The 24008-nt window shown below is 36.8% G+C and overlaps 1 protein-coding gene across 1 annotated transcript in view; it reads right to left on the bottom strand.

Annotated features, from left to right (window-relative positions):
* Positions 1-24008, bottom strand: part of PIK3C2G (phosphatidylinositol-4-phosphate 3-kinase catalytic subunit type 2 gamma) — a 266488-nt gene that overhangs the window by 193861 nt on the left and 48619 nt on the right. The window contains exons 8-10 of the mRNA XM_031444030.2: positions 23009-23072; positions 9036-9158; positions 5419-5452 (exon numbers count right to left, since the gene is read on the bottom strand). Of these exons, the coding sequence (XP_031299890.2) occupies positions 5419-5452; positions 9036-9158; positions 23009-23072 (221 nt within the window). The remainder of the gene's footprint in view (positions 1-5418; positions 5453-9035; positions 9159-23008; positions 23073-24008) is intronic.

The following is a 24008-nucleotide window of genomic DNA, read 5'->3' as shown; positions in this document are numbered from 1 at the left end:
AAATGTTTTCTACATGGCTTACAAGCACTCCAAACAAACCCCATCAAAAGAATTAATAATAAGAAATTTGATTGTGCTATGATGTTTACCATTAACTGAATAATAATCATATACACTGTGTTGCTCTAAAAAGAGAATTGAAATAGCACATGGCTGGGATCTAAATTAAGCTTGAAGCACAAGATTTATGCTAATTACTGTATTTCTTCAAAATCAAAGCCTTTGTCGAGTTTTACCATCAGTTATTTAAATGGAGTCTATTGATTATTCCTAAAAGTGACTTGTCATAAAGGAAGAAAAATGAAGAAAAATGACTAAGTACGGTTGCCAACAGCTTTCAAGGGTCTGCTGAATGAAGGCATGCCAATTTATTATAGACCACATGAAAAGGATCTCCTAATTACAGAATTTAAGGTAAACTCTCCTGAAAATGGCATTCTTTCTCCCGAAAAACTCTCTTTGCTGGGAAATCTCTTACCTGAGTGGAAGGAAGTAGAAGAGACTGATGAAAGGGACCAGGCAGAACAGGTGGACTCTGACCCAAATCAGGAAAGATGGCACCATTACAATGGAGAAGCTTATGAGAATGATGCACATCATCCTACAAGCAGGATTCACTGTCAGACTCTTAAAGGGGCCAGAGAATAACACTCACTGCTGGCATTTTGTATGCAGTGGTGAATGAGTGAAGCTCGACCATCGTAATACACTCACTACTTGCTATTGTTTTAAATATTTAACTACAATAGTGTTTTAAAAGTTAAATGAAGAATAATCTCAAATATAAAATCTCAAAAATTGTTTACCAAGAAGAGGAATATCTTCAATTGACAAATATTTCAGTGACAAAGGGTTTTTAAGAGATGAAAAGAATGTTACGAACGGAAGCCCCAGCGCTCTCCTGATCCCGAGTCACCTGTGCCTGACTTTGCTGATGAAGCCTTGACGTTTGGGGGTCGCAAAGCTAGCCATGGTCACGACCAAGACCCGTTGGTGCCGATCTGCCAGTGGTCCCCATAGTGCCGGTGTGCATCAGGCCTGGTCCATTCCCCCAAACAGGCCTCCTTAAACCCCACAGGCGGGTCTTGGTAGACGAGAGTGTGGCAGAAAACCCTGTGAAACATACGATCTGAATGGTTCCTTTTTCCATCCTGGGCCAAACATAAAGTACTGAAATGCCGAATTTTAGTTATTTCTACTTTTCCACCGTTTCGTCCAGGAGAAAGGAAATGTAACGGCAGCACAGTCGGCGGAGGGAAGACAGAGGGGAGAAACCGTGTTCTTGGTGGCTCCCACGCAGGGGCTGTGCACAGGGCTGAGGAGGAGAGCAGGGCCTCGAGGTGGCCCTCTGGAGGAGGACATCTCATCACGAGGTCAGAACCCCGAGTCCCGAACCCTGAGTCCCGAGTGCCCCGAGTGCTCCTCGGCCACTGGGCCGGACTGTCGGGTGATGCTGCCGCGGTGGAGGGATGAGAGATGGACCGAGCCCGCCTGTGGACTGAGCTGCCGCGCCCAGCTCACCGTGCAGCAGCTGAAGATCTTCGTATCCGGTCTCCTAAAGCTCGGCGTCCGCGGGGGTGCCGAGCTCCCTCTTCGCGATACTGCACAGCCTCCGCTTCCGGCGAGAAGTTGCAGACCAGTCAGTTCTTCCGGTTCACGAACTAAGGGGGTCAGAGTGCAGTTCTTTCCAGCGAGGTGACCCCGCGGTACTGGGAGTGCCGGATGGATGAGGAAGGTGGATGAGGAAGGCGGGCCGCGTGGCCTTGGCTTGGTCGTGGGCCAGCCTGAACGCCAGTTCTTCTCCAGATTGCAGGTTCTTCTACCTCAGGCTGACCAGGGCCAGTGGTGCTCGCCTGTCCCAGGTCGGGTCCCAGACGCCAGGCACAGAGCGCGGCTTTCCCCGCTCCCAACCCTGAGGGCGGCTGGACCACGTGCAGCTCTGAGTCCCCGCGGCCACAGCCGAGAAGAGCTCTGTGGCCAAGCCCCAGGCAGCTGAGGAAACGTTGAGAGAACAAGTAAGCACATCCTTAGAACTTATGTTTTAAGATCTTCTGTGGCCTTTTTTTAAGTTTAAGTATAGTCAGTTACAATGTGTCAATCTCTGGTGTACAGCATAATGTCCCAGTCATACATGTACATACGTATATTCGTTTTCATATTCTTTTTCATTAAAGGTTATTACAAGATACCAAATATAGTTCCCTGTGCTATACAGAAGAAATTTGTTTTTTTCTCTACTTTTATATATAGTAGTTAATACTTGGAAATCTCGAACTCCCAAATTTTCCCCTTCCCACTCTTTTCCTCCCCAACCATAAGATTGTTTACTATGTCTGTGAGTCTATTTCTGTCTGTGATTTTATTTTAAATTAACATAGCATGTTTATTTATTGTATTATATTTTAAAGGGTTTTCATATTTTAATTTCTAGAAACAAATGTCCATTAAGATTATGAACTGAACTAAGTCACAAGTTTGGCATAAGCGTATTAGGTTGAGTCAAGTCACACAGTACTGTTGTTTTTTCAGACCCGTGCCCTTCCTCATAAGTTGTTTCTGAGACGTAAATTGCTTTTTGGCTCCTGGTTGGTTTGAAAAGGAAATAGTAGGAAGAGCTTGCTGTTTCCTCCAATAGTCGCCGGTGTTCCGATGCTCAGGTATTTGGATCCTGGAGAAAGGGGCCAGCTTTGGCATAGAGCTTCTTCCCTCATCCTGTCTCTCAGTAGCTCTGCCCCTAATTAAACATTTTTTTTGTTTTTGTTCAACCCATGCAATTATTCACTTAGTTATTCATAAATTTGTACAAAATTTATGAGATGGCCAAATTTTACGTATTTGCTGTATTTCTAAAATGGTGCCCTTTGTTGAAACAGCCTGAGGTGAGGAGCAGAGTGAAAGAGCTCTAATTAAAATTCTCTGAGAAATCAGCAGTAGCGATTAATGAAACAGAAGAGGAAAGCAGCATAAAAATAGCCTTTAAAGAGGCCTCATCAAACTCTGGAGACCAACCAACAGGGATTCTCCTGAGCAACTGGAGGCAGAATGATCAATTTAGTGAAACATCTTGTTTCCCTGGCCCCCAAATTATACTGTTGGTTCTCAGAAGCAGGAAGCACAAACGTCTTGTTAATAATTTCCAATCTTGTGCGAATGAATACATATTAAAATAAATCATAAAGTGGAGTCAGAGATCTCATTAATTCAAGCCCTAGCACATATTTTGGAAAATTTTAATTATTTGGATAATTACTCAAAAGCCTACCCTTTACTTTTTGTGCAGAGATACAGTTCTAGGTTATAATTTGCTTCTTTGAGGGAGGATAGAGATGTAGGCTTATGCATTATGCTTCCCTTCCAGAGCTCTGGATGAAGAATGCATTTCAGATATCATCAGAAATGTATTAAGGGCTCAAAGTGCTGGGCTTGGTGGTGAAAGATGGAGAAATAATGTTTATCATGTCTGATTTTACAGTGGGAAAAGAGTTACAGTATCAGGAAAGAAATTACGACAATATACAGGTGATTAAAATGCATTCATTTGACTGTTTTTGGAAATGAAGGGGAAGAGTTGGTGACTTCATTCTAGTGTACGTTTGAAAGAAAAATGATCTCTGTAGTGTTGCCATTTGTCATCTTCTGTGTGCACGTGCCTTTTGTGTCTAGTGAAGACTGTATTTTCTTTGCAAGCAAGGTCTGTATTAGAATTTTTTTTTTTTCGTATTCCAGTAAAGCTTTGTTTACACAAACAGGCAGCATACCAGGTTTGTTGACCGCTGGTATAAAGCACAGAGAGCCACCTCTCAACTTCAAGGTCAATCAATAAGAACAATAAGTATGAGAATCATCACTATTAGTGGCTTATTATTGGATTAACATTTTGTGTAAGGAGGGTTCTAGACTTTCATTTCAGGGTACCTGACCAGAAAGCAGCTGCATGTATGTGCTGGCAAATGTTCATTTCATTTTGCTGTCATTTTAGCAAACTCTTCCATTTTGCTCTTAAACATCCTGAAAGGTGCTTCTACATAATGAAGTATTAGAAAAAATAGATTCATCTTTCAGAATGGAAGGCTGATTTATGAAAAGCTTATGAGAGCTGTGGATGGGGAGTTTTTAATCTATAGAATTCTTTTTCTGTGATGACTTAGCATAGAATATAAGTCTCTGGGAACATTCCTGTGCAGTTTTGTGGGATCTCATATCCCAAGCCCTCAGACTGTGGGACGAGGGGATTTTATTCCAACTTTCCTCATAGGAAGGAAGAAAGGTCTAGTGTCCTATAGCATATCTCCAGCTTGTTCACTCCGCATTCTGTCACTTGGGCTCTGTGTTAGTAATATTGTTAGAGGATGTCTATCTCTTCCTTCCCCCTGTGGTGTTCTGCAGTTTTATAAATGCCTGGAATGGGGAGTTTTGCACTAGCGCAGATTTTTTTCTCCCATCCTCTTTGCCGTCCCATTTTCCTCCGTGATGTGAAGTTAGGGGAGTTCTTCACGTGCAGTTGAATATCTTCTTTTGAGTGGTGGGAATTAGGCTTGAGAGAGTGTCCCTAAGTACTTACAACTTTCTACTGAAAACCATTAAGGGTATGGAGGGCAGGTTGGGGTTATCATTTGTGATTCACCATCACCTCTGAATCCAAGGGTGATATTTGAACATCTGCGGGTCAATCAGTTTCCTTGAAGATACTCAGTGTTCATGAGCCAAATACCATCTGCCTGTGCGAACAAGAACAACCCTGACCACACCCTGCACTTAAATACTATCATGACTTTTATGCATATTAGGAAAACTGGAGGTCAAAGAGTTTAGTTTATCACAGAGTCAAAAAGTGGGCTGAGTTAGAATTCAAAACCAGTTCTGCCTAATTCTGAAAGCCAAACTCTGTGCCCTATACCACACTGTCACACGACCACTCTTTCCTGCAGAGGCAAAGTCCTCCTGTGCCTTGCGGTTTTGTAGGCTAAGAGCATCAATGAACACTAATTATCCCAGAACTGAATCCTCCTACCTGTTTTGTTAGACTGGTTTTTCAGATTGAGCTTGAGTTTAACTTTGAAATTAGTGTCTTTGAAAGACATCTGCTACTTTTCTGACTTCTCTTACATTAAAATGTAATTCACTAAATAAAAAGTTTTAGTTTCTTGGATTGTTATAAGGATATTTTCATTATTCCTTTGATTTTTATAGATTGTTTTACTTTTCCTAGTTTTTAAAAAGATCTCAGGCTAAACGTTTAGAAAGTGTGGATTTTTATTCACTTCCATCAGTAAAAAGGGTTTAACCAAACCATTTTTCTCAAAGATATTTTTGTATGTGTGTTACCATAATACTTGGAGAAAGAATTGAAAAAGTTAAATTAGTTTTGGTTTTATAATATTTCTTTTTAAAAAGTATTTGAGCACACGTATGTCTTACCTTTTGCGGGGGTTTCTGAGTTTTGATGAAAGTTCTGAAAAAACAAAAATAGGTGCAAAGATACACTTGTTATTTAGAAAAAATTTCAGGAAACAAAACTGATAGTATCCAAAATCTGCATACTGAAAGTTCTCTGCTGTCGTTTATCAATGTTGCCTATGAAACAGAGGAAATCTAAACTGTAGGATGAAAGAAAAGCTTTCTAACTATCGTAACGAACAATCAAGGTTATTTGATTCAAACAACAACAAAAAGAAACTTCCAGCATCAGCTCAGCCTTGGTATTATTGGAATAATTCTACAGATACTGCTGAAGCTCAGTCCCCCTTCTACAACACTGATGAATCTTTTGATATAAAACATTTCTAATTCTCTCTGTTTAATGTGTACAGTTCTTATTATTAGCAGTCATTCAGATGCAAACTTTGGTCAGCACTGAAAAGAGGGCTGGATGGAAGTGGGCAAGATTATACAGAGTCACTATATAGTTCATTTCTTTATCTTTTTAGAATTTAAAAAAAGATAGTCAAATACTTGAGATCATATCCTAAATTAAAAAAAAAAAACTATCTGAAATTTTATTTTTTTGTTGTCATTTAAGTTCATATCCATTACTGCGGTGATTCTGTTTGCTTGCTTGTTTGTGTTTATCTTTGAAGGCCTGGGATTTCGTTCATGTTTTAGGATTTATTGTTTATAACTTCATTATCATGAAAACTATATAAGTTGAATAATTCATAGATTCACTGAAAGTGAGGTTTCTGTCCAAATTCAATTTTTAATAAGATCCGTTTTAATTGACACTAAATTTTTTAAAATGTTGCTTTGGCAAGTTTGCTCTTAAGGAAATTCAATTAAAGAAAAGCTCAATTTCTCAAACAAATAAACTAGGGAAAAATTGTATTTCTTTAATAAGGAACTTGCCATCGTATTCCTTTTAGAGAGAAAATACCTGTATCATATTTAGAATGTAATTAAATTTATATAAAATTTTTCATTTAAAAGCATCGTTCACATCGACCTTCTCAGAAGCATTTCTCTTTGGTAAAATATTTTGTCTGAGCATAGTTTCAACTAATAGGCTTAACAACTGCACATAAGATCTTTACCTCATCCGTGTGGGTGAGACTGTTAAACATTTTAGCACAACTTAACTACAATTCAATTTATTCAGAAGCATAAACTTATATTTTAAATCACCATGGTGTCCACCTATAGCACAATGTGTAAGACCGTACTTTTCATTTTGTGGTTTATTTATTGTGCATTTAATGGAAATATATTATGTGAGCTTCTGGAATATAATTCTGAAGGATGGAAAATTGTTCCCAGTACTGAGTGGGAGCGTGAAGTTGACAGAGTACAACTGCATTTGTGATATAATTCTTCATCTTGCCAAAACTTACATTTAATAAATACTTAATTACTTCCCTGTATGGCAGGAAATAGTCTCTTGCTAGTTGACCAAGAAATGCAGCCAAGAAAAAAAGGAAAGCTTCTCAAATTTAAGTTTTTTGGCAGAAGATGTATTTCTCAGTATTTCTTTAATCTAGGTTTATGGTGGATGGATAGACGGAACCACTTTGGCATTTTTAGTTCAGCTGGTTACTGCACAAACTCTGAAAAATGTACTTAATATTTGTGCCAATCGGCTTACACGGATGGGCTCATATTTAAGATAGGATGGGGAAAGCGATGAATAAAAAGTCTGAATGATGTCAAGTCAGTGGCCTTCAAAGTGTTCTCAGAATAAGTGGAATCTGTTTACTGGGGGTATTCAGCTATTTATTTTTGCCATTGTTATATATGAAATCAAAGTGATAATTGTGCATTCTTTTCTTCATTTCTGTGCACGAATAATCACATACAATTTAGTGCTCATAAGTATATAGGAAATGTGAAATGTGAATATGAGCTTTTCTTAATAATTATAGTTGTTCATAGTTTCTTAGGAAATACTCAGTTTCTCCTTGAAGGATTCTTTTGGCTTCAGATATACTGAAAGCTTGATATTTCTGAGAAAATTGTCATTTTTGTTCTTTTAGGGAGTTTCACTTGAAGTGCTTCATCCTAAAATTAGGTTTTCCTTATTCTTTGATCAGTTGTTTGTTTCTACTGATTCGCTGAGAGCTGTGCATAAAACCTGAAGAACAACCAAGTGGTTTTAACAGATGGGAAGATGAGTGTCCACATCCTCACACCTGGTCTCCTCCTTGGGCAGAGTCTCACATTTGTCATGCGCCTGGCCGTAGCCAGTGTCCCCGAGATAATGAGGACCTTAGTGTTGCTTGTGTGAATGAAAACCTTCATCTTGGCCTTATGGGGAAGATTCTAAAACACTACCACCAGCATCATCCCCATTACTTCCAGTAATAATAATGACTCATTCAAGATACACTATCACCTGACTGTTTATTAACGTTATTTCTAATGCTCAAAAGAACCCTGCAAATTCTGCTTCCTTTTTCTGTTTTAGAGATGGGGAAAACTGAAGCTCAGAGAAATGAATTCATTTTCCAAAGGATATTCAGCTAGAAAGTGGTAGATCTTGAATTCAAATCTTGTTTGCATGACACTATGCTCTTTGTATTTTATTTTTAGCTCTAGGTGTTTGTAGTCTCTCCAAAATGTGACAATCTAAGAGAAATGAATTGTTGAAAGTTAATTCTCACTACCTTGTTTTCCTGACTTAACTTCAGCTACTGGAGAGTTGGTTGGTGGAGTAACTCTGTTGCTCCTCAGAATCATCACTGTTCATGTAATGCAAATAAGATATTTACATTTTCTATTTTCAGTTTTACTATCTGATCACAAAAAAGCACAATTCTAATTAAAATAAGACATAGGCAGGTCAACATTAAGAAATTACTGATTTTTTTCAGTCACCTATTTGAAACAATAAGCGTGAATGATTTATATATATTAGTATAATTATCTATGTTCTAAATCAATCTTTTTGAACTTTTAAGGCTGGCAGAGTCAAGATAATATAATCTCTGCTCTTCCTATCTGTGAAGGTGAGGAATGCATGTGATCACTCTCTTTTATAAAGTTTCATATGTATTGGAGTTTCTTGGGAAATAGTCACATGTAACATACATCAGATTTTTGAGGTTTTTTAAAAAAATCACATAATACTCATTTTTTAAACTGAAAAGCCAGGAAATCATTATAGAATGTGAAATCATAGAAGCAGTATACCTTTCAAATTCGGCAAAAAAAATACCACAAAAATGAATCCCTTCTTCCCTGCATATGTGCTTGTCCATGGCCACCTACACCTGTATACGCTGGTAATATAATGAGAGCCATCAGTACTATGTACAAACACTTGCCTGTGAATGTTATTATATAAGCACATTCATCTAGGTAGGATTTTAGTGTCACTGGGGTATTATATTATACTTACACTTAAAAGGTATAAGAAATTTCCTTTTAATTTAATTAAATCCTTTTGATACAATAGAATTAAGTTTCTATTCCCCGCAAATGATTGAAATATTCATGTACACACACACACACAAAAACATATATATAGTTAGTCAAAAATCATCTCCTTAATTAATTATTGAACTCAGTTTTAAAATAATTACTGTGCAATAAATGACTGCATTTACCTCTTCTTTTCTCTGAAGAATAAGATTTAGTCCATTTACAGCATCTGTGATTTGTTTGGTCTCCACACATCCCAGAACACCGCATATATTTTTAACTTCTTCAATAATATTATCCACATGTTGCTGTAGATGAAAAGATTAATATCTTACAGTTTATTGAAATCAAGAGGACACTAATTTATCTTTAAACTACTCTTTCCATGAAGAGGAAATGGAATAAATTATGGTTGTTTCCATAAAAAGGTTCTCAAGACTGGTTATCCTGTGACCTAAGCCACAATTTGCATTGAGTGAATATTGAAAAGTAGGACTTTTAAGACTATATATATCAACTCTAGTTTACCATTGTCTCACAGGGAATGGGAGGGAGGAAAAAGGGGAGAGGAGGAAAGAGAGAGAGAAAGAGAGAGAGGTAGATATAGATATTGGAGACTGAAATTCTGTGGTTCCTTCAAAATACTTTGAAAACAAGACAATTGTTAGTAGACCTATGTAGAGTTTCAGAGTGCATCAGGAAGGCAAAATGATTAAAAATCAGAGTTCAGAACAAACTTGGGACAGTGAGATCAGGTGTTGGGGTGTTTGGTCATCACTTGATTGTACTGTCCTTTAAGCAACTGATGTTTCCAAAAAAATCATTGATGGCAAATATAGTCTATAGTAATGACCAACTCCTCTTAAATCAGATTGCTGACTGCACTTAAGATAGTTTTACACAGATTTGAGGGTCCAGTTTCTAAGAACCTTTCATTTTTTTTTTATTTCTCAACTTTCACGTTTTTAAATTAGCTTTCATTAAAAAAAAATTATGTTTTGACCTTATTCTTTTCTGTGTTTTACCAGTAGCTATGTTGAGAAATACATCTTTCTTCTTTAATTCAGTGCTAATCACCTTTCACTCTACATTATTTTAATATACTTCATCTATATCATTAATAATGTTGGCTTTTCAAAACACATCAGCTCTTAATTCCAGGATCACAGTCATTCCAGTGGAGGATTTCAAAGTGGAGTTTATTTCAAAGGAGGTGGAAAAATATTTTTCCTTTTTTTTTCACACACAGATATGGATTCACAACACACAAAAAATTCACTTATTCTAGATCATTTTCTTAGCAAAACAGTATCAGTATAAAGACACAAAATGAGTATTACATTTAGGGAACATCATTTTGTGTTTTTTGTGGAAAAAAAACCTTTTTATTGTGTTGCCAGTACCTTTCATATGTTTTATAAACAATGAAAACTGATGACAACAACCTAGGAAGAATGGTTAATTAATACTTTGAAAGACACAATCAGGATTCTAAAATTGTCAACAGACTTGATTAATGAGCTAAAAGTAAAAAAGCTGCAATTTAATTGAGTTACATTTTAAGTCTTTCACAGGTTAAGAAAGTATAACCACTCAGTTGTAAAATGGGAAGAAAAATTTATGCGTTATTCATGTGCAGAAAGCTCAGTTGTTTTATTTATGTGTGAACTCAATGAGTCAACATTGTAACGTGGCTGCCAGAAGAGCTGCTTCATTATTAAATTAAATGAAAATGCATATACACTCCACAACTGGAAAGTTAGAGCTCACCACATTTTCTATGTATATAATCTGAACTGGAGTTTAGTGTTGAGTACCACATTTGAGACTGGACTTGACAACTTGGACTTTCCTGAAAGGCAACACCCCAACTATTAATATACTATTAATACATTCATTCACAACAGCACAGGAAGCTATATTTCCAGTTCTGCAGTATGGTTATGTGTGTTAAAATCCTGATTCTGCCTCATTTCTACCTATGACCATTATCAAATTATTCAACTTCCATGGGCCTGAATTCCTTCTTCTGTAAAATTGGAATAATAATACTTAATGATTGGATGGTTGTAAAGATTAAATGAGATAAAATAGAAAAAAGTGCCTGGCAAAGAATAAGGGCTAAATTTTAGCAAATTTGTTTTTAATGAATTAATTTTAATCCATTCACACAAATATTTCAGTTTATAAGAGTAACCATACATTGTATCTGCCCAGATAACTAATAAAATGAAAATTTAAAAATTATTAAAACTGTGAGAGAGATATGTAGTAGGTGCTACATTTAGTTTTAATTCATTCTAAGTAGATATGTGATATATGTGAATTTGTGGGAATATGACTAGTTAAAATGGAAATGCTGAGTTGTCTTGAGTCACTCAGTATCTAATTTTCTCCATCTCTTACTCCAGTCTTGCAGTGCTTCTTACCTGATCTATTTATCTCCTTTGAGCTATACAAAAATTCTGGAAGATAAATATTTATTTCATGTTTGAGTCACTGAGGCTGGTGGAATTGTGATGCATGTATTTTTTGATACACAGAGTCTGAGTTGCCAAGGAGACAGCCAAGGAGACTTAGTTGTTTGGAAATGCAGTGGGTTTCTAGATCTAGCAGCTGTTGGAATGAGAAAACATAGACACCTTACACACACAAACACACACACAAATGCACACATAGTGTGTGCTCATACAAACACTCGATGAACCATAAGAAAAAAATGTAAATCCATAGTTTAGCCCAAAACAAAGATAGATCTCTGGGTGATGGAAATTTAAAGAGGGAACCTAAAGCCTGAGCAGTAGCTTCAACATTGGTATGTCAGTGGCCTGCAGGTGACATCACTTGGCTTAGAGATCAGTGTTTCCTGCTCCCAATGGGACAAGTGCTGAAATTTTAAATCTAAACTGGTTGGTGGAGGTAGGGGAAGGGGCCGAGCTGGAGCTGAATAAACCCCTGACACTGGACAGATTGTCACTTGCAAAAAGTAGGCGGAAAAAAAACAATGCCTGCTGACCAAGAGGACTTTTGAGGAAGCCTCTCCCTTCCCAGGGGCTCTGAATGAGGAAAGTGATTATCTGAGCTATTGTTATGTGTCGCTGTGGAGTACTAATTTACACTACCCATAGCAGGAATTTATGCTAAAAATTGTGCCAGGGTTGTTACTATTTTGGACCCAGGCAGAAGCAAGTGCAAAACTTTTATAACCCCAAACCATGAAGTTTCCCCCAAATATACACACATGTGCACACACACACACGCAGAAGGAGAGCAATAATCATAAATAATCATAAATAAAATTAACAAATCCTGTGATGGCTTATCTACCATATGAGGTATTTTACAGACATAACACGAAAGGACTAGTGATTTCAAGAGATAGCAAAGCTAGATGTAAGCATTATTTTCATAGAGGTGATACCTGCATTTGATTGTCCAGAAGGAGAATATAGGTAGAAGAAAGAAAAATGGAAAGCGGAGTGTATAACATTTCAGAACATTTAATATTTAGGTGGTGGAGGAGTAAATTTGGGTCACAGATGGAGCACACAGGGTGCTGAGACTTAAGCCACTAGGCTACAGTTTAATGGCATAAAGGAAAGGTAGTCGGAAGTTACAGCTTGGAAAAAAAGGAAACATGATGACCATTTTCAAGTATATGATGGTCTTTCAAGTGAAAAGGGGATTAGAATTACTGTAAGTGGTCCTAACATGATAAATTGGAACAGGCGGTTGCAAATTTAGACATTCATTTTGGCTCAATATAAGAAAAATCTCTGTAGAAATTATTTGTTCAGAAATTGAGTAGGCTGCCCTGTGAGTGGAGAGTTCTTCCACATTACAGGTATGCAAGCAATCAGGACTGTTTAGAGGAGATTTTTGCATTAAATAGGAGTTTGGACTGGACTACCTCTAAATTCTTCCCTACTCTGTGGGTTAGTGAAAACTAACAGTAATTCTGTGATGCTGTTTTATGTGCTATATTCCAAGGTTATCTTAGAAATATCTGTTATATCATAGATTCCGAAGGAGCAGCATTCTAATACTTTAGATATTAAGCGTATTTCTAAAGTGTTTTGAACACTGGAGAAGATTGGTGACAAAACTTTTCTTCTCTGCATCTTTCTGGAAAACAAAAACAGAACAAAAGAGCATAAAGTCCTCCCCTGCCCACCGCCATCTCACTCCTGTCATTTAGCTGTGATGGAAACCAAAGTCATGTGTGTTTGAACAGCCACGTAACAGCTTGCCATTTCCAGGTTTTACATAAAACTTAATGAATTTCCATTTCTATTTACATACTGAAAATGATCAAATTCAACTAATGAATTCGGAGATGAATTTAGAATTATTTTTATTCTAGGTTCAATAGTTAGTGCTATTATAAATTGCTCCTTAAAAGTTTAAAAATAGTTTTTGGAGTTTCATTTCAGCTTAAAATGTAGGCGTTTGGTCCCACCCTAACAATGAAAAAAGGCGGATAATATACAAAAATCATAAGTTTTCCTGACTCCATTAGAGATTTGAGGTCACAAGTTGACCAAGTATACTGAATTCCAAAGAGTGGGGGGGCCCCTCCAAGGGGAGATGAAGCACAAAGTCTTTGACTTTCGAAAGAGCACAGAAGAAAGAGGTGGCCACTATGTAAGAGGGTAAGAATATAATAAATCAGCCAAAATTTTAATTTAAATTCTTAGAAGCTAAGTGTGAGTAACCATGTCAGTTTGGAATATCTGGGAGTCCAAGACACAAGGAGAGTTTGCAATCATTTGTAGCTCTTCTCCGTGGACACCTACCAGCTGTCAGGGGAAATAATGAAGGCAGTGCAGGAAACTGAAGGTTCATTGAGTGAAGCGGCGTGTAGGAGGTGATCAGCTTTCCAGGGGATATGAATGAAGCCCTGCCTACTTCTGTAGATCTTTGTCTCATAAGAAGCAAAAGCCTTAAGCTATTGGTTTATAGTACTAGAAAAATGGTGATACTAGTAGGAAAGACAGAGACAGAAACCCTCTGTGACCCTGAGCACAGGCAGAAATCTCTTGCTTTTGAGAAGGGGAAGAAAAAGCAACAGTCTGCCTGTGGGGGAGAGACAGGACATAGATTAAGATCCTTTGCTGATAGAATGGTAGACGCAAAAACCTTTGCTTCTGAGGAGGGGGCAGGAGACCCCATCTTGAGTCCAGGATCCCACTGATCGGAAGTCAGGAACCACTCGGAGTAGGAGAGCTTAGAAACTCTCTCCCATACAAGACTAAGTTCCGACAGACAGTGCAGCTGGCTGCCACATGGAGGGCAGGAATATTCAGAAAATTCCAGGCTTGAAGTTCAAAAACACAGACTGCCTAAGGCAGTGGTTGATCATTACAACACAGAACTCCCTCTATTCTACTACAAAAATGAGCTGTTTTGAATACTAAACAAGAGCAAAATATTGCCAGAGAGATAGAGATGATCTCTGTGGCATAGACAGGCAGGGACTGTTTAAAGCTGAGGGTAAAGCAGGAACAGAGAAAAAGACACTGGTATCGCAGACCCCCTCTAAGTACAGGTGGTAGTAACTAATTACTGGAGGAGTTTGAAGCCTGTTTTAGCCTGAAAATAATGACAGTGATAAAAAAACACATAGCTTACATCTTGACTAGATTGTGTCAACCCTCCCCACTAATAGCATAACAGAAGAGCATTGCCCATTTCCAGGTGTGAATTACAATTTACCTTAGTCTCTACTGTTGCTTTATACAGAATATTTAGTATTCAATACAAAATTAGGATCCATACCCAAAAAAAGCAAGATAAAACAGCCCAATGTCAGTAGATGAAACAACAAAACCAAACTATTAAGTGACCCAGGTGTTCAAGCAATCAGACAAGGACTTTAAAATAACTATGATTAACATGTTAGAGGATCTAGTAGAAAATGTGGGCATCATGCATGAACTGATGGGAAATTTTACCAGAGAGATGGAAACTATGTACAAGAGTCAAATGGAAATCATAGAAATATAAAAATATATTGATATTAGAGATGAAGAATTCTTTCAATTGACTCATCAGCAGATTGAACACAGCTATGGAAAATATCAACGAAATTGAAGATAAGTCAAGAGAAACTGTCCTAAGCAAATTACAAAGGGGAGAAGGAATGGGGAGGAAAATCAGAACACAACATCTAAAAGCTGTCAGAGTCATATATGCAATTGGAGTTCTGGAAAGATAAGAATGGGGCAGAGATACTTAAAGAGATGATGGCCAACATATCAAAATTTGTGGGATGCCCCTAAAATTTAGAAGAAAATTTATGGCTTGAAAATTTGAATAATTCTATATCAACTAAGGAAATTGAATGTGTAATAAAATCCTTCCCATAAGGAAAACTCTGAACAGATGGTTTCACTGGCGAATTTTATCACTTAAGGAAGAAGTAAAACCAAATCTACTCAAATTCTTTCAGAATATAGAGTGAGAGGGAACATTCCTCAGCTTATTTTAAAAAGCCAGCATTGCTCCAGTGTCAAAGTCAAATCACAACATTGCAGGAAAATAAAAGTATAGACGGATGTCCCTCATAAATACAGATGGAAATATCCTTAACAAAATATTAGCTAATTGAAGCCAGAAATACAGAGAAAGGGTTCCAAATTATTACAAAGCATGGTTTATCCCAGTAATGCGAAGATATTTTTAAAATTGGAAGAGAATAAATGAGAAAAACCATCTGTATGGACACAGAAAAAAGCATTGGCTAAAATTCATCACCCATTTATGATACAAACTCTTAGCAAATTAGGAATAGAAGGAAATTCTTCAACCTAGCAAGGAGCAATTAACTTCCTGCCATGACTTCCAAATAACTTCATACTCAAGGGTGAAAGACTGTAGATTTCTCCCTAAGTTCCCTAAGTTTAGCAACAAGGTGAGGATTCTGCTCTTATCATTTGTCACTGCTAGTAAAATTCTACTAGAGATCAGGTAAAAGAAATCTGTATTGAAAGAAAGTAAATCTTTGGTTGCATGATGTCTAGGATCGAAGAGTTTTACTACAAGTAAATTCTTGGGCACTTTTTGTTGTAGTGGAAATGTTTTATATCTTGTTTCTCATGGTGGTTATATAGGTATATCATTTTCTAAACTAGTCAAACTATACAGTTAACATGAGTATATTTTATGTATATAAATTAAACTTCAAGAAAGTTGATTTAATAAATAAAACATCATAAAGTAAAAACAGAAAGTAAAGATAACAGTTTGATGTTATGTTGAAGAAGAGTGAAGAATCATGAAGGTATTAGTAGTCAGGAAAATAAAAATTAAAATTGAAATACGAAAACATTTCACATACCTCCTGTAGGCAAATATTTTAAAAGCTGGACTGTACCACACATTGGTGAGAAAATAGAGTGATGGGAACTCTCATATATTGTGAAATGTATATAACTGTATTGGAAAAGTATTTGGTGTAACCTTGTAAGTCATTGGCTCTAGGTATATGCCCTAGAAGAACCCCTGATATTAGCTTGAATGTACATCAACAGTAGAATAGATAAGTTGAATCTAACTGAGTAATATATAGCAATGAAAATAATTCAAAACCACATAGCATAAGGTAGATAAATCTCAAAAATAATACCGAGTAAAAGATACGGGCACAAAAAGTACATATAGTTTGATTCCATTTAGGTGCATTAAAAAGGAAATGTAAACCTTAAACAAGCGAACCTCATTTAATTGTGCTTCACTTTATTACACTTTACAGATACTGCATTTTTTTTTTTTAACAAATCAATGGTTGTGGCAACCCTGCATTGAGCAAGTCTGTTGGTGGCATTTTTCCAACAGCATTTGCTCACTTCATGTCTTTGTATCACTGTTTGATAATTCTTGAAATATTTCAGACTTTTCATTATTGTTGTATTTGTTATGATGATTCATGATCAGTAATCTTTGATGTTACTATCGTAATTGTTTTGGGGCACTATGAACCTCACCCATATAAGGTGGCAAACTTAACCTATAAATGTTGTGTATGTTCCGACTGCTCTGCTGACTGGCTGTTCCCCCATCTCTCTCATTTCCTCGGGCCACTGTATTCTCTGAGACAACAATTTTGAAATTAGGCCAATTAATAACCCTACAATGGCGTCTAAGTGTTCAAGTGAAAGGAAGAGTTGCATATCTATCACTGTAAATCAAAAGCTAGAAACGATTATGCTTAGTGAGGATGTCATTCGACATTTAGCATGTCAAAAGCTGAGACACACCAGAAACGAGGCCTCTGGCACCAGTTATTAGGCAAGTTGTGAATGCAAAGGAAAAGTTCTTGAAGGAAATTAAAAGTGCTATTCCACTGAACACAGGGATGATAAGAATTCGAAATGCCTTACTCTGATAGAGAGAAAGTTGTGGTCTAGATAAAAGATGAAACCAGCCACAACATTCCCTTGAGCCAAAGCATGATCCAGAACAACGCCCTAACTCTTCCAATTCTGTGAAGGCTGAGCGAGGTGAGGAAGCTGCAGAAAAAAGTTGAAGCTAGCAGAGCTTGGTTCATGTGGTTTAAGGAAAGAAGTTGTCTCCATAACATAAAGGTACAAGGTGAAGAAGCAGGTGCTAAGGTAGAAGCTCCAGCAATTTATCCAGAAGATCTAGTTCAGATAATTCATGAAGGTGGCTACACCAAACAACAGGTTTGCAGTGTAGACAAAACAGTCTTCTATTGGAAGAAGATGCCATCTAGGACTTTCATAACTAGAAAGGAGAAGTCAGTGCCTGGTTTCAGACTGATTCTTGTTAGGCATAATGCAGCTGGTGGCTTTAAGTTGATGCCAATGCTCATTTACCATTCTGAAATCCTTGGGCCCTTATAAATTATGCTAAATCTGCTCTACCTGTGCTCTGTAAATGCAGCAAAGCCTGGATGACAGTACATCTGTTTACAACATGGTTTACTGAATATTTTAAGCCCATTGTTGGGACCTACTGCTCAGAAAAAAAGATTCATTTTGAAATATTATGCACCTGGCCATTCAAGAGCCCTGATGGAGATGTACAGTGAGATTAATGTTGTTTTCATATCTGCTGACACAACATCCATTCTGCAGCCCGTGAATCGAGTAATTTTGACTTTCAAGTCTTACTACTTAAGAAATACATTCTGTAAGGCTCTGGTTGCTGCCATAGATAGTGATTCCTCTGATGGATCTGGGTAAAGTCAATCAAAAACTTTCCAGAAATGATTCACCATTCTAGATGCCATTAAGAACACTCAGGGTAAGAGGTCAGAATATCAACATTCACAGGAGTTTGGAAGAAGTTGATTCCAACCCTTATGGCTGACTTTGAAGAGTTCAAGACTTCAGTGGAGGAAGTAGCTGCAGATGTGGTAGAAATAACAAGAGAACAAGAGTGAGAAATGGAGCTTGAAGATGGAAATAAATTGTTGCAATCTCGTGATAAAACCTGAACAAATGAGGAGTTAATTCTTATGGGTGAACCAAGAAAGTGGTTTCTTGAGATGGAATCTACTCCTGGTGAAGATGCTGTGAAGATTGTTGAAATGACAGCAAAAGATCTGGAATATTAAATAAACTTCGTTGATAGAGCAGTGGTAGACTTTGAGAGCTTGACTCCAGTTTGGAAAGAAGTCATCCTGTGGGTAAAATGCTATCAAACAGCATCTCATGCCACAAAGAAATCATTCATGGAAGGAAGAGTCAGTTCATGTGGCGAACTTCATTGGTGTCTCATCTTAAGAAATTGCCACAGCCACTGCAACTTTTAGCAAACACCACCCTATCTGACAGCAGCCGTCAACATCAAGGCAGGACCTCCGTCAGCAAAGATTACAACTCACTGAAGGCTCAGATGATGCTGGGCATTTTTTTCTTTTTAGCAATAAAGTATTTTTTTAATTGTGGTATGTACACTGTGTTTCTTAAAGACATAGTGATGTTACATACCTAATAGACTACAGTATAATGTAAATATAACATATGCACTAGAAAGCCAAAAAATTCATGCCACTCACTCTATTGCCACATGTGCTCTATTGTGGTGGTGTGGAACTGAACTTGAGACATCTTTGAGGTGTGCTTGTGTTGCTAATGGGTGCATACATTGGTGGTGAAATGGTAAAATTCTTTTCACCGCAGGATACCTCTTATGTAGAAGTAAAGAGAAGTGGCGTACAGGCAGACCCTATGATACTGGCAATATTTTGTACCACACTTATTGTGTAATAAGATTGCTTGCTCTGTTCTTCTTCTTTAACTTGTGTGTGTGTGTGTTCTTCATGAATTATTTAATTTACTGCACAAATCTCAAAGCATCAGATCATGTTATTCCTTTCACAAAACCCTTCAACTCTTTATGTTTCACTAGGAATGCAGATTATGTTGGCTAATGTTTATCGTCCTTAATAAAGATCTGCTTTCATTTTTCCGTCTTCAAGTGTGGCAGTGTTCTATGCATAGGTTTGACTTTTAATAGTTTCATCTGCCCTGTATTTCTGTTAAGGAAGGTTCCAATTCAGCAGTGGTGTTTTATTTTCCTTGTGACCTGATTTCATATCCTTCATCTCCTTGACTTCTCCTTTGTGACCCTTCAACTGGTCCTTGTTACTTATTCTTTTTATCCTATTTTCTTCTTACGGTTTTTTTTTGCTCCTTTCCCACCTCTTTTTATATTCTCTTTTGAATGCAAACCAGTTTTATGACATTTTTCTTGTGGATCCTGTACAATCCTCTACTTTAGTAATAGTATTAAACATAGTAACTCTAATAGCAATAAAATGACACTTGTACTTATGTTTTCTGAACATTTTTTATCTTCTAGCCACTATATAATATTAAGTACATTACATCTACTGTTTCATAAATTTTTTTAAAATATCATTACATTATGTTTATTATCTTCGTTCTAGTGGTGAATATATAAACTCAAGGACGGTTGAATGAAAACTTCCCTAGTGTCAGAGGGTTGGCACATACATCTACCTGACTTTGCAATCTCTGCTTCTAAATTCTGTCTTTGCTGCCACTTGGTTTAAACTATGTTTGATACTGGAACTTCTGAAAATCCCACAATAGATCTGCTTGTTACTAAGAAAGCTTCAGCTCTAAAACCCCGAGCTGTATAAGATCCCTGTGTGCTCCCTTTCTTTCTCCTTATGTGTGGAACTTTCAGTCTCTGTCTAGAAGCCGCATTTCGTTGGATTTTGATCTTGAGGAGAGGAAAGTGTGGGGTAAGTATTATTCGGTCTTCCTCATTGAGTTACTTACACCTGAATAATAGAGCTGCCATATTCTTCTGGTTATCTAGTTGGTATAGCCCCTGAGTCATGGACTTGATGCTAAAGGATGTGGAGGCTTTTAGCTCTTTTTCATGTTTCATGAAGCTAAACTACACTTCGAAGCATGAATAGATTTTTCTCAATCCAGATCCATCTGGTTTACAATTAGTTCATCAGTCACCAGATCCTCGTGTAAGTTTGTCATTGGTGGTAGGGATTGCTAACTTTCTCCAAAAGTTTAAATTAAAATTTTGGAGGCAATGCACTCGAGGCTACTAGAAAGCAGCAACTTTGAATCGGAAGCTGATTCTTTCGCCTGGACTGAAATCTGGTTTTGCACCGCTTTGTCCTGCGGCTACACCCCTCTATGTGTGATTATGCTGTCTTTCCAACTGGATCATCAGCTGCTTCAGAGCACGGTTCTGACTTTGCTTTCTCTTGATTCCAGTAAGTAAATGGTTCAGTAATTTGTATTAAATAACACCTTAGGGGAGAATTCTTTCTCTTTCTTCTATTCTTCATTTCTCTGAAATGTTAGAGATGAATTTAGAATACAGAATGAATACAGAAAATATTCCTTACCTAATAGTAGAATAGAAGAGAGGGAAAAAAAAATGTCCAAAGGAAAAGCTCTATGTAAATTACTTACAAAATGAGCCATGTAACAAACAAAATAGTTAGGATGCCCCATCTGAAATAAGTCAAGTCTAAAATATGTTAGCAAATGCTAAGGAAATAAAATACTTGGAAATATAACTTACCCATGTTATTCAGTAATATTCATGGCATATTTATTCAGCCTGCTTGCTTGTTATTTTTTCAAATCATGTAATAATCCAAATTTCAGAAATATAAAAAAAATTCTTCAAATTGATACTGTTTTCAACGTTAATGAAATGCTACTTAATGCACTTGTCAAATAAATAGAAAGTGCAAAATTGTGAATTGATATATCAGTCTGTCCTCACTTCTTAGATATTTAGCTATTGATGCTTCATGGGAAGAATGTCATTTAAAAAGTTCATTGTTTTGGATGGAGTTCAAGTGGAAAGTTGCAGACACTGTGGCCAATTTATAAAATAATTCAGATGTGGGTGATAATAACTATTTGCTGGTGATAATGTAAAGACAGTATTTCTTTGATGATTTGCCAGCTTTTAAGTCATATCGGAAAAGTTGGATTCTTTAAAAAAAATGAAAGTGAAAATATTGGAAAATCTTTCAAAGTGAAAATATTGGAGACTTCATATATAAATGATATGATTAAACATCTATGTTTGCAAATTAAGAAATGTTACAGATTCTCAACAATTTGCATATGTGTGTAAGTGTGTGTGTGAAGATATCTGTGATACATGGACAGTACTGAGACATTTAGATAGTTAAAATTCATCCGTAAGTTATGATAACCTCAAAAGTATATCTATGTCCAGTCAAGAGATATAAATGATCTAGGAATGAAGTTATAATGTGCCCTGGGTACCTGGTGAATTTCAAATTCTACACTAGAAAGAGCAACTGTCACAAACAGTAATAATTATGACTTTCATGAGACTTAAAACAATAGAATTGTGAATTCTTTTCACATTCCACATTTTAAACTTCCAGATTCAGGCCAGGCTCAAGAAAGACAAATGGAATTGGAGTGAGAGGATTACACTTTGGGAAGGGACATGAGTTGTGTATTTGTCATCACCTTATCTTTAGATATGTATGTGGAATTCATGTATGAGTTTGGTACCTACATCAAGAAATACATTATTTACAGAATTCTTTGCTATTTATTATTAGGAATAGTTACTTAAGATCTGTATCCTTTTATATATATCAGGAGTCATTTTTTTAATAGAAAAAGAAGTCCTCACCTGTTTTAAATGCATTCTCTTACCTATACTGTTTTCTGTAATCTTACAATATTTTATCTGTGGAAGACTGATCCTTCCCTGGAGGAACAAGCTATAAGAAATGATCTGCTTGTTGGTGACCACAACTTGGAGGCCCAGTAGGTGACCAAATCTCAGTAGTCTTGCACTGAATCTCTTATTTTCCCCTGCCAACCTAGCTTCTTCTGTCTTCACTATCTTAGTTAATCAATGTCTCCATGCAGTCAGTCAGCAGCCAGGAATTGGGAGGTATTCTAGATACCGTGTTTTTTTGTTGTTCAGAGTCTTTTCACCAAATCATGTAAATTGCACATTTTCACCTGTTATGAATCTGTCCCCTCCTATCCATCCCTCTCGTAGAGTTTTTGTCCATGCCTTCCTCATCTCTTTGGGTTAATGAAATGCTTCTATAATCACCCATCTGTCATTCTACTGCTCTGCATAGTGGCTCCATGTCATCGGCTGATAAATTAGAAAATCATTAAATTGTCCATAAAACGTCCTTAAGATCCTACATAACTTGGTTCCCACTTGCCCCGTTCATCTGGTCTTTTTCCAGGCTCTCACCTTGAATCCTAATTGTAGCCATTCCGAAATTCATACAGTTTCCTAATCAGACTAGGCTGTTTGCTGACTGCGTCTGTTCATGTTGTTCTTTGCTTAAAGTTATCCCTACTCCCCACCTGCCTTCACCACGCCCCTTCTCTGGCTGGCATACTCATTTTTCAACACTTAGATCAAATAATTAAAATTGATAACCCTCTTTTATATGTCTTATATACACATAGGTCTTGCACAGTACCTATGACACTTTATCACACTCATCTATTTACTTGTCTGTTTTGCCATGATAGAATGAAAGCCACTCAAGTGTAGACCCTCTGCATTACTCATCTTTGTGTCTTCAGAAACTCGCAAAGTTTAGAAAAAGCGTAGATACTTAATAAATGCTTATTGAATTGATTAATGAAGTTACAAAAGTTAATACCTGGGTTTTCAATAGGTATTTCAAGCTGGAGTCATATTTTTTGATTACTGTTGAGAGACACTGTCTGGGAAGGAAAAAAAAAAGACAACTTTGTTTAAAATTGGGTGGGAAAACTTGTATCGACGTTAGCACATTTATCACAAGTCTTGTTTTGTCCATGATTTTATAGCACACATAGTTTAAAAAGGATTACTGTTGACACAATTTTAAATACCATTTCAGATGGACACCTTATAAACTTTGTGTAATTTGATAAACTACAAATGTATTTGAAAACTTCAGAACACCGAAGAAATCCATGACAACTTAACCAAAACTCTCAAAGACTGTTCATTATATCAAATTACTCTTAATTCAAAATGTAAGTTGCAAAGGGATTCATAAGCAGATAATGGCAAATATATATCAAGAAATGTTCAGTATCCAAGATTTTGCAGTGAATTGCTTTCAGAATTAATGACATATTTATCATAGATAGCATTGTCTTTGATATTAAACCTCTATGTTTCTCTAGTAATTTTGCTTTTTTTCCCCCTAAGCTTCTCTTAATGCTCCAGCTTTATCTGTGCTTCAATGTAATAGATGTGAGTTGAGCAGAGACTTTTCTGGTTTCACTGTTCAAAATTATTGTCCCAAACATTAATGACTTTCCCTTCCTATTTGTCCTGAAAACTCCTGAACTGAATTGAATAATGAGTCATACAACACAAAAGCGCAGTGTTAAAAACACACCAATATAAGAGGGGAGGATATAGCTCAAATGGAAGAGTGCATGCCTAGGGTGTGCAAGGTCCTGGGTTCAATCCCCAGTATCTCCTCTAAAAATAAGTAAATAAATAAATGAACCTAATGACCTCCCCTGCTCCAAAACAAGAAACAAAAAATCACACCAATATATTTTACAGTAGCTACCTTCTCAGCCTTTATTGAACTGTCACTTTAGTTAGTTGGATTCCATCTAACAGTTCAAAGACAAAATGCATAGAATATGTAAAAGTCA

The sequence above is a fragment of the Camelus dromedarius genome, chromosome 25 (genome assembly GCF_036321535.1).
Source record: "Camelus dromedarius isolate mCamDro1 chromosome 25, mCamDro1.pat, whole genome shotgun sequence".
NCBI classification, from domain to species: domain Eukaryota; kingdom Metazoa; phylum Chordata; class Mammalia; order Artiodactyla; family Camelidae; genus Camelus; species Camelus dromedarius.
This window is presented reverse-complemented; position numbering and strand designations above follow the sequence as displayed.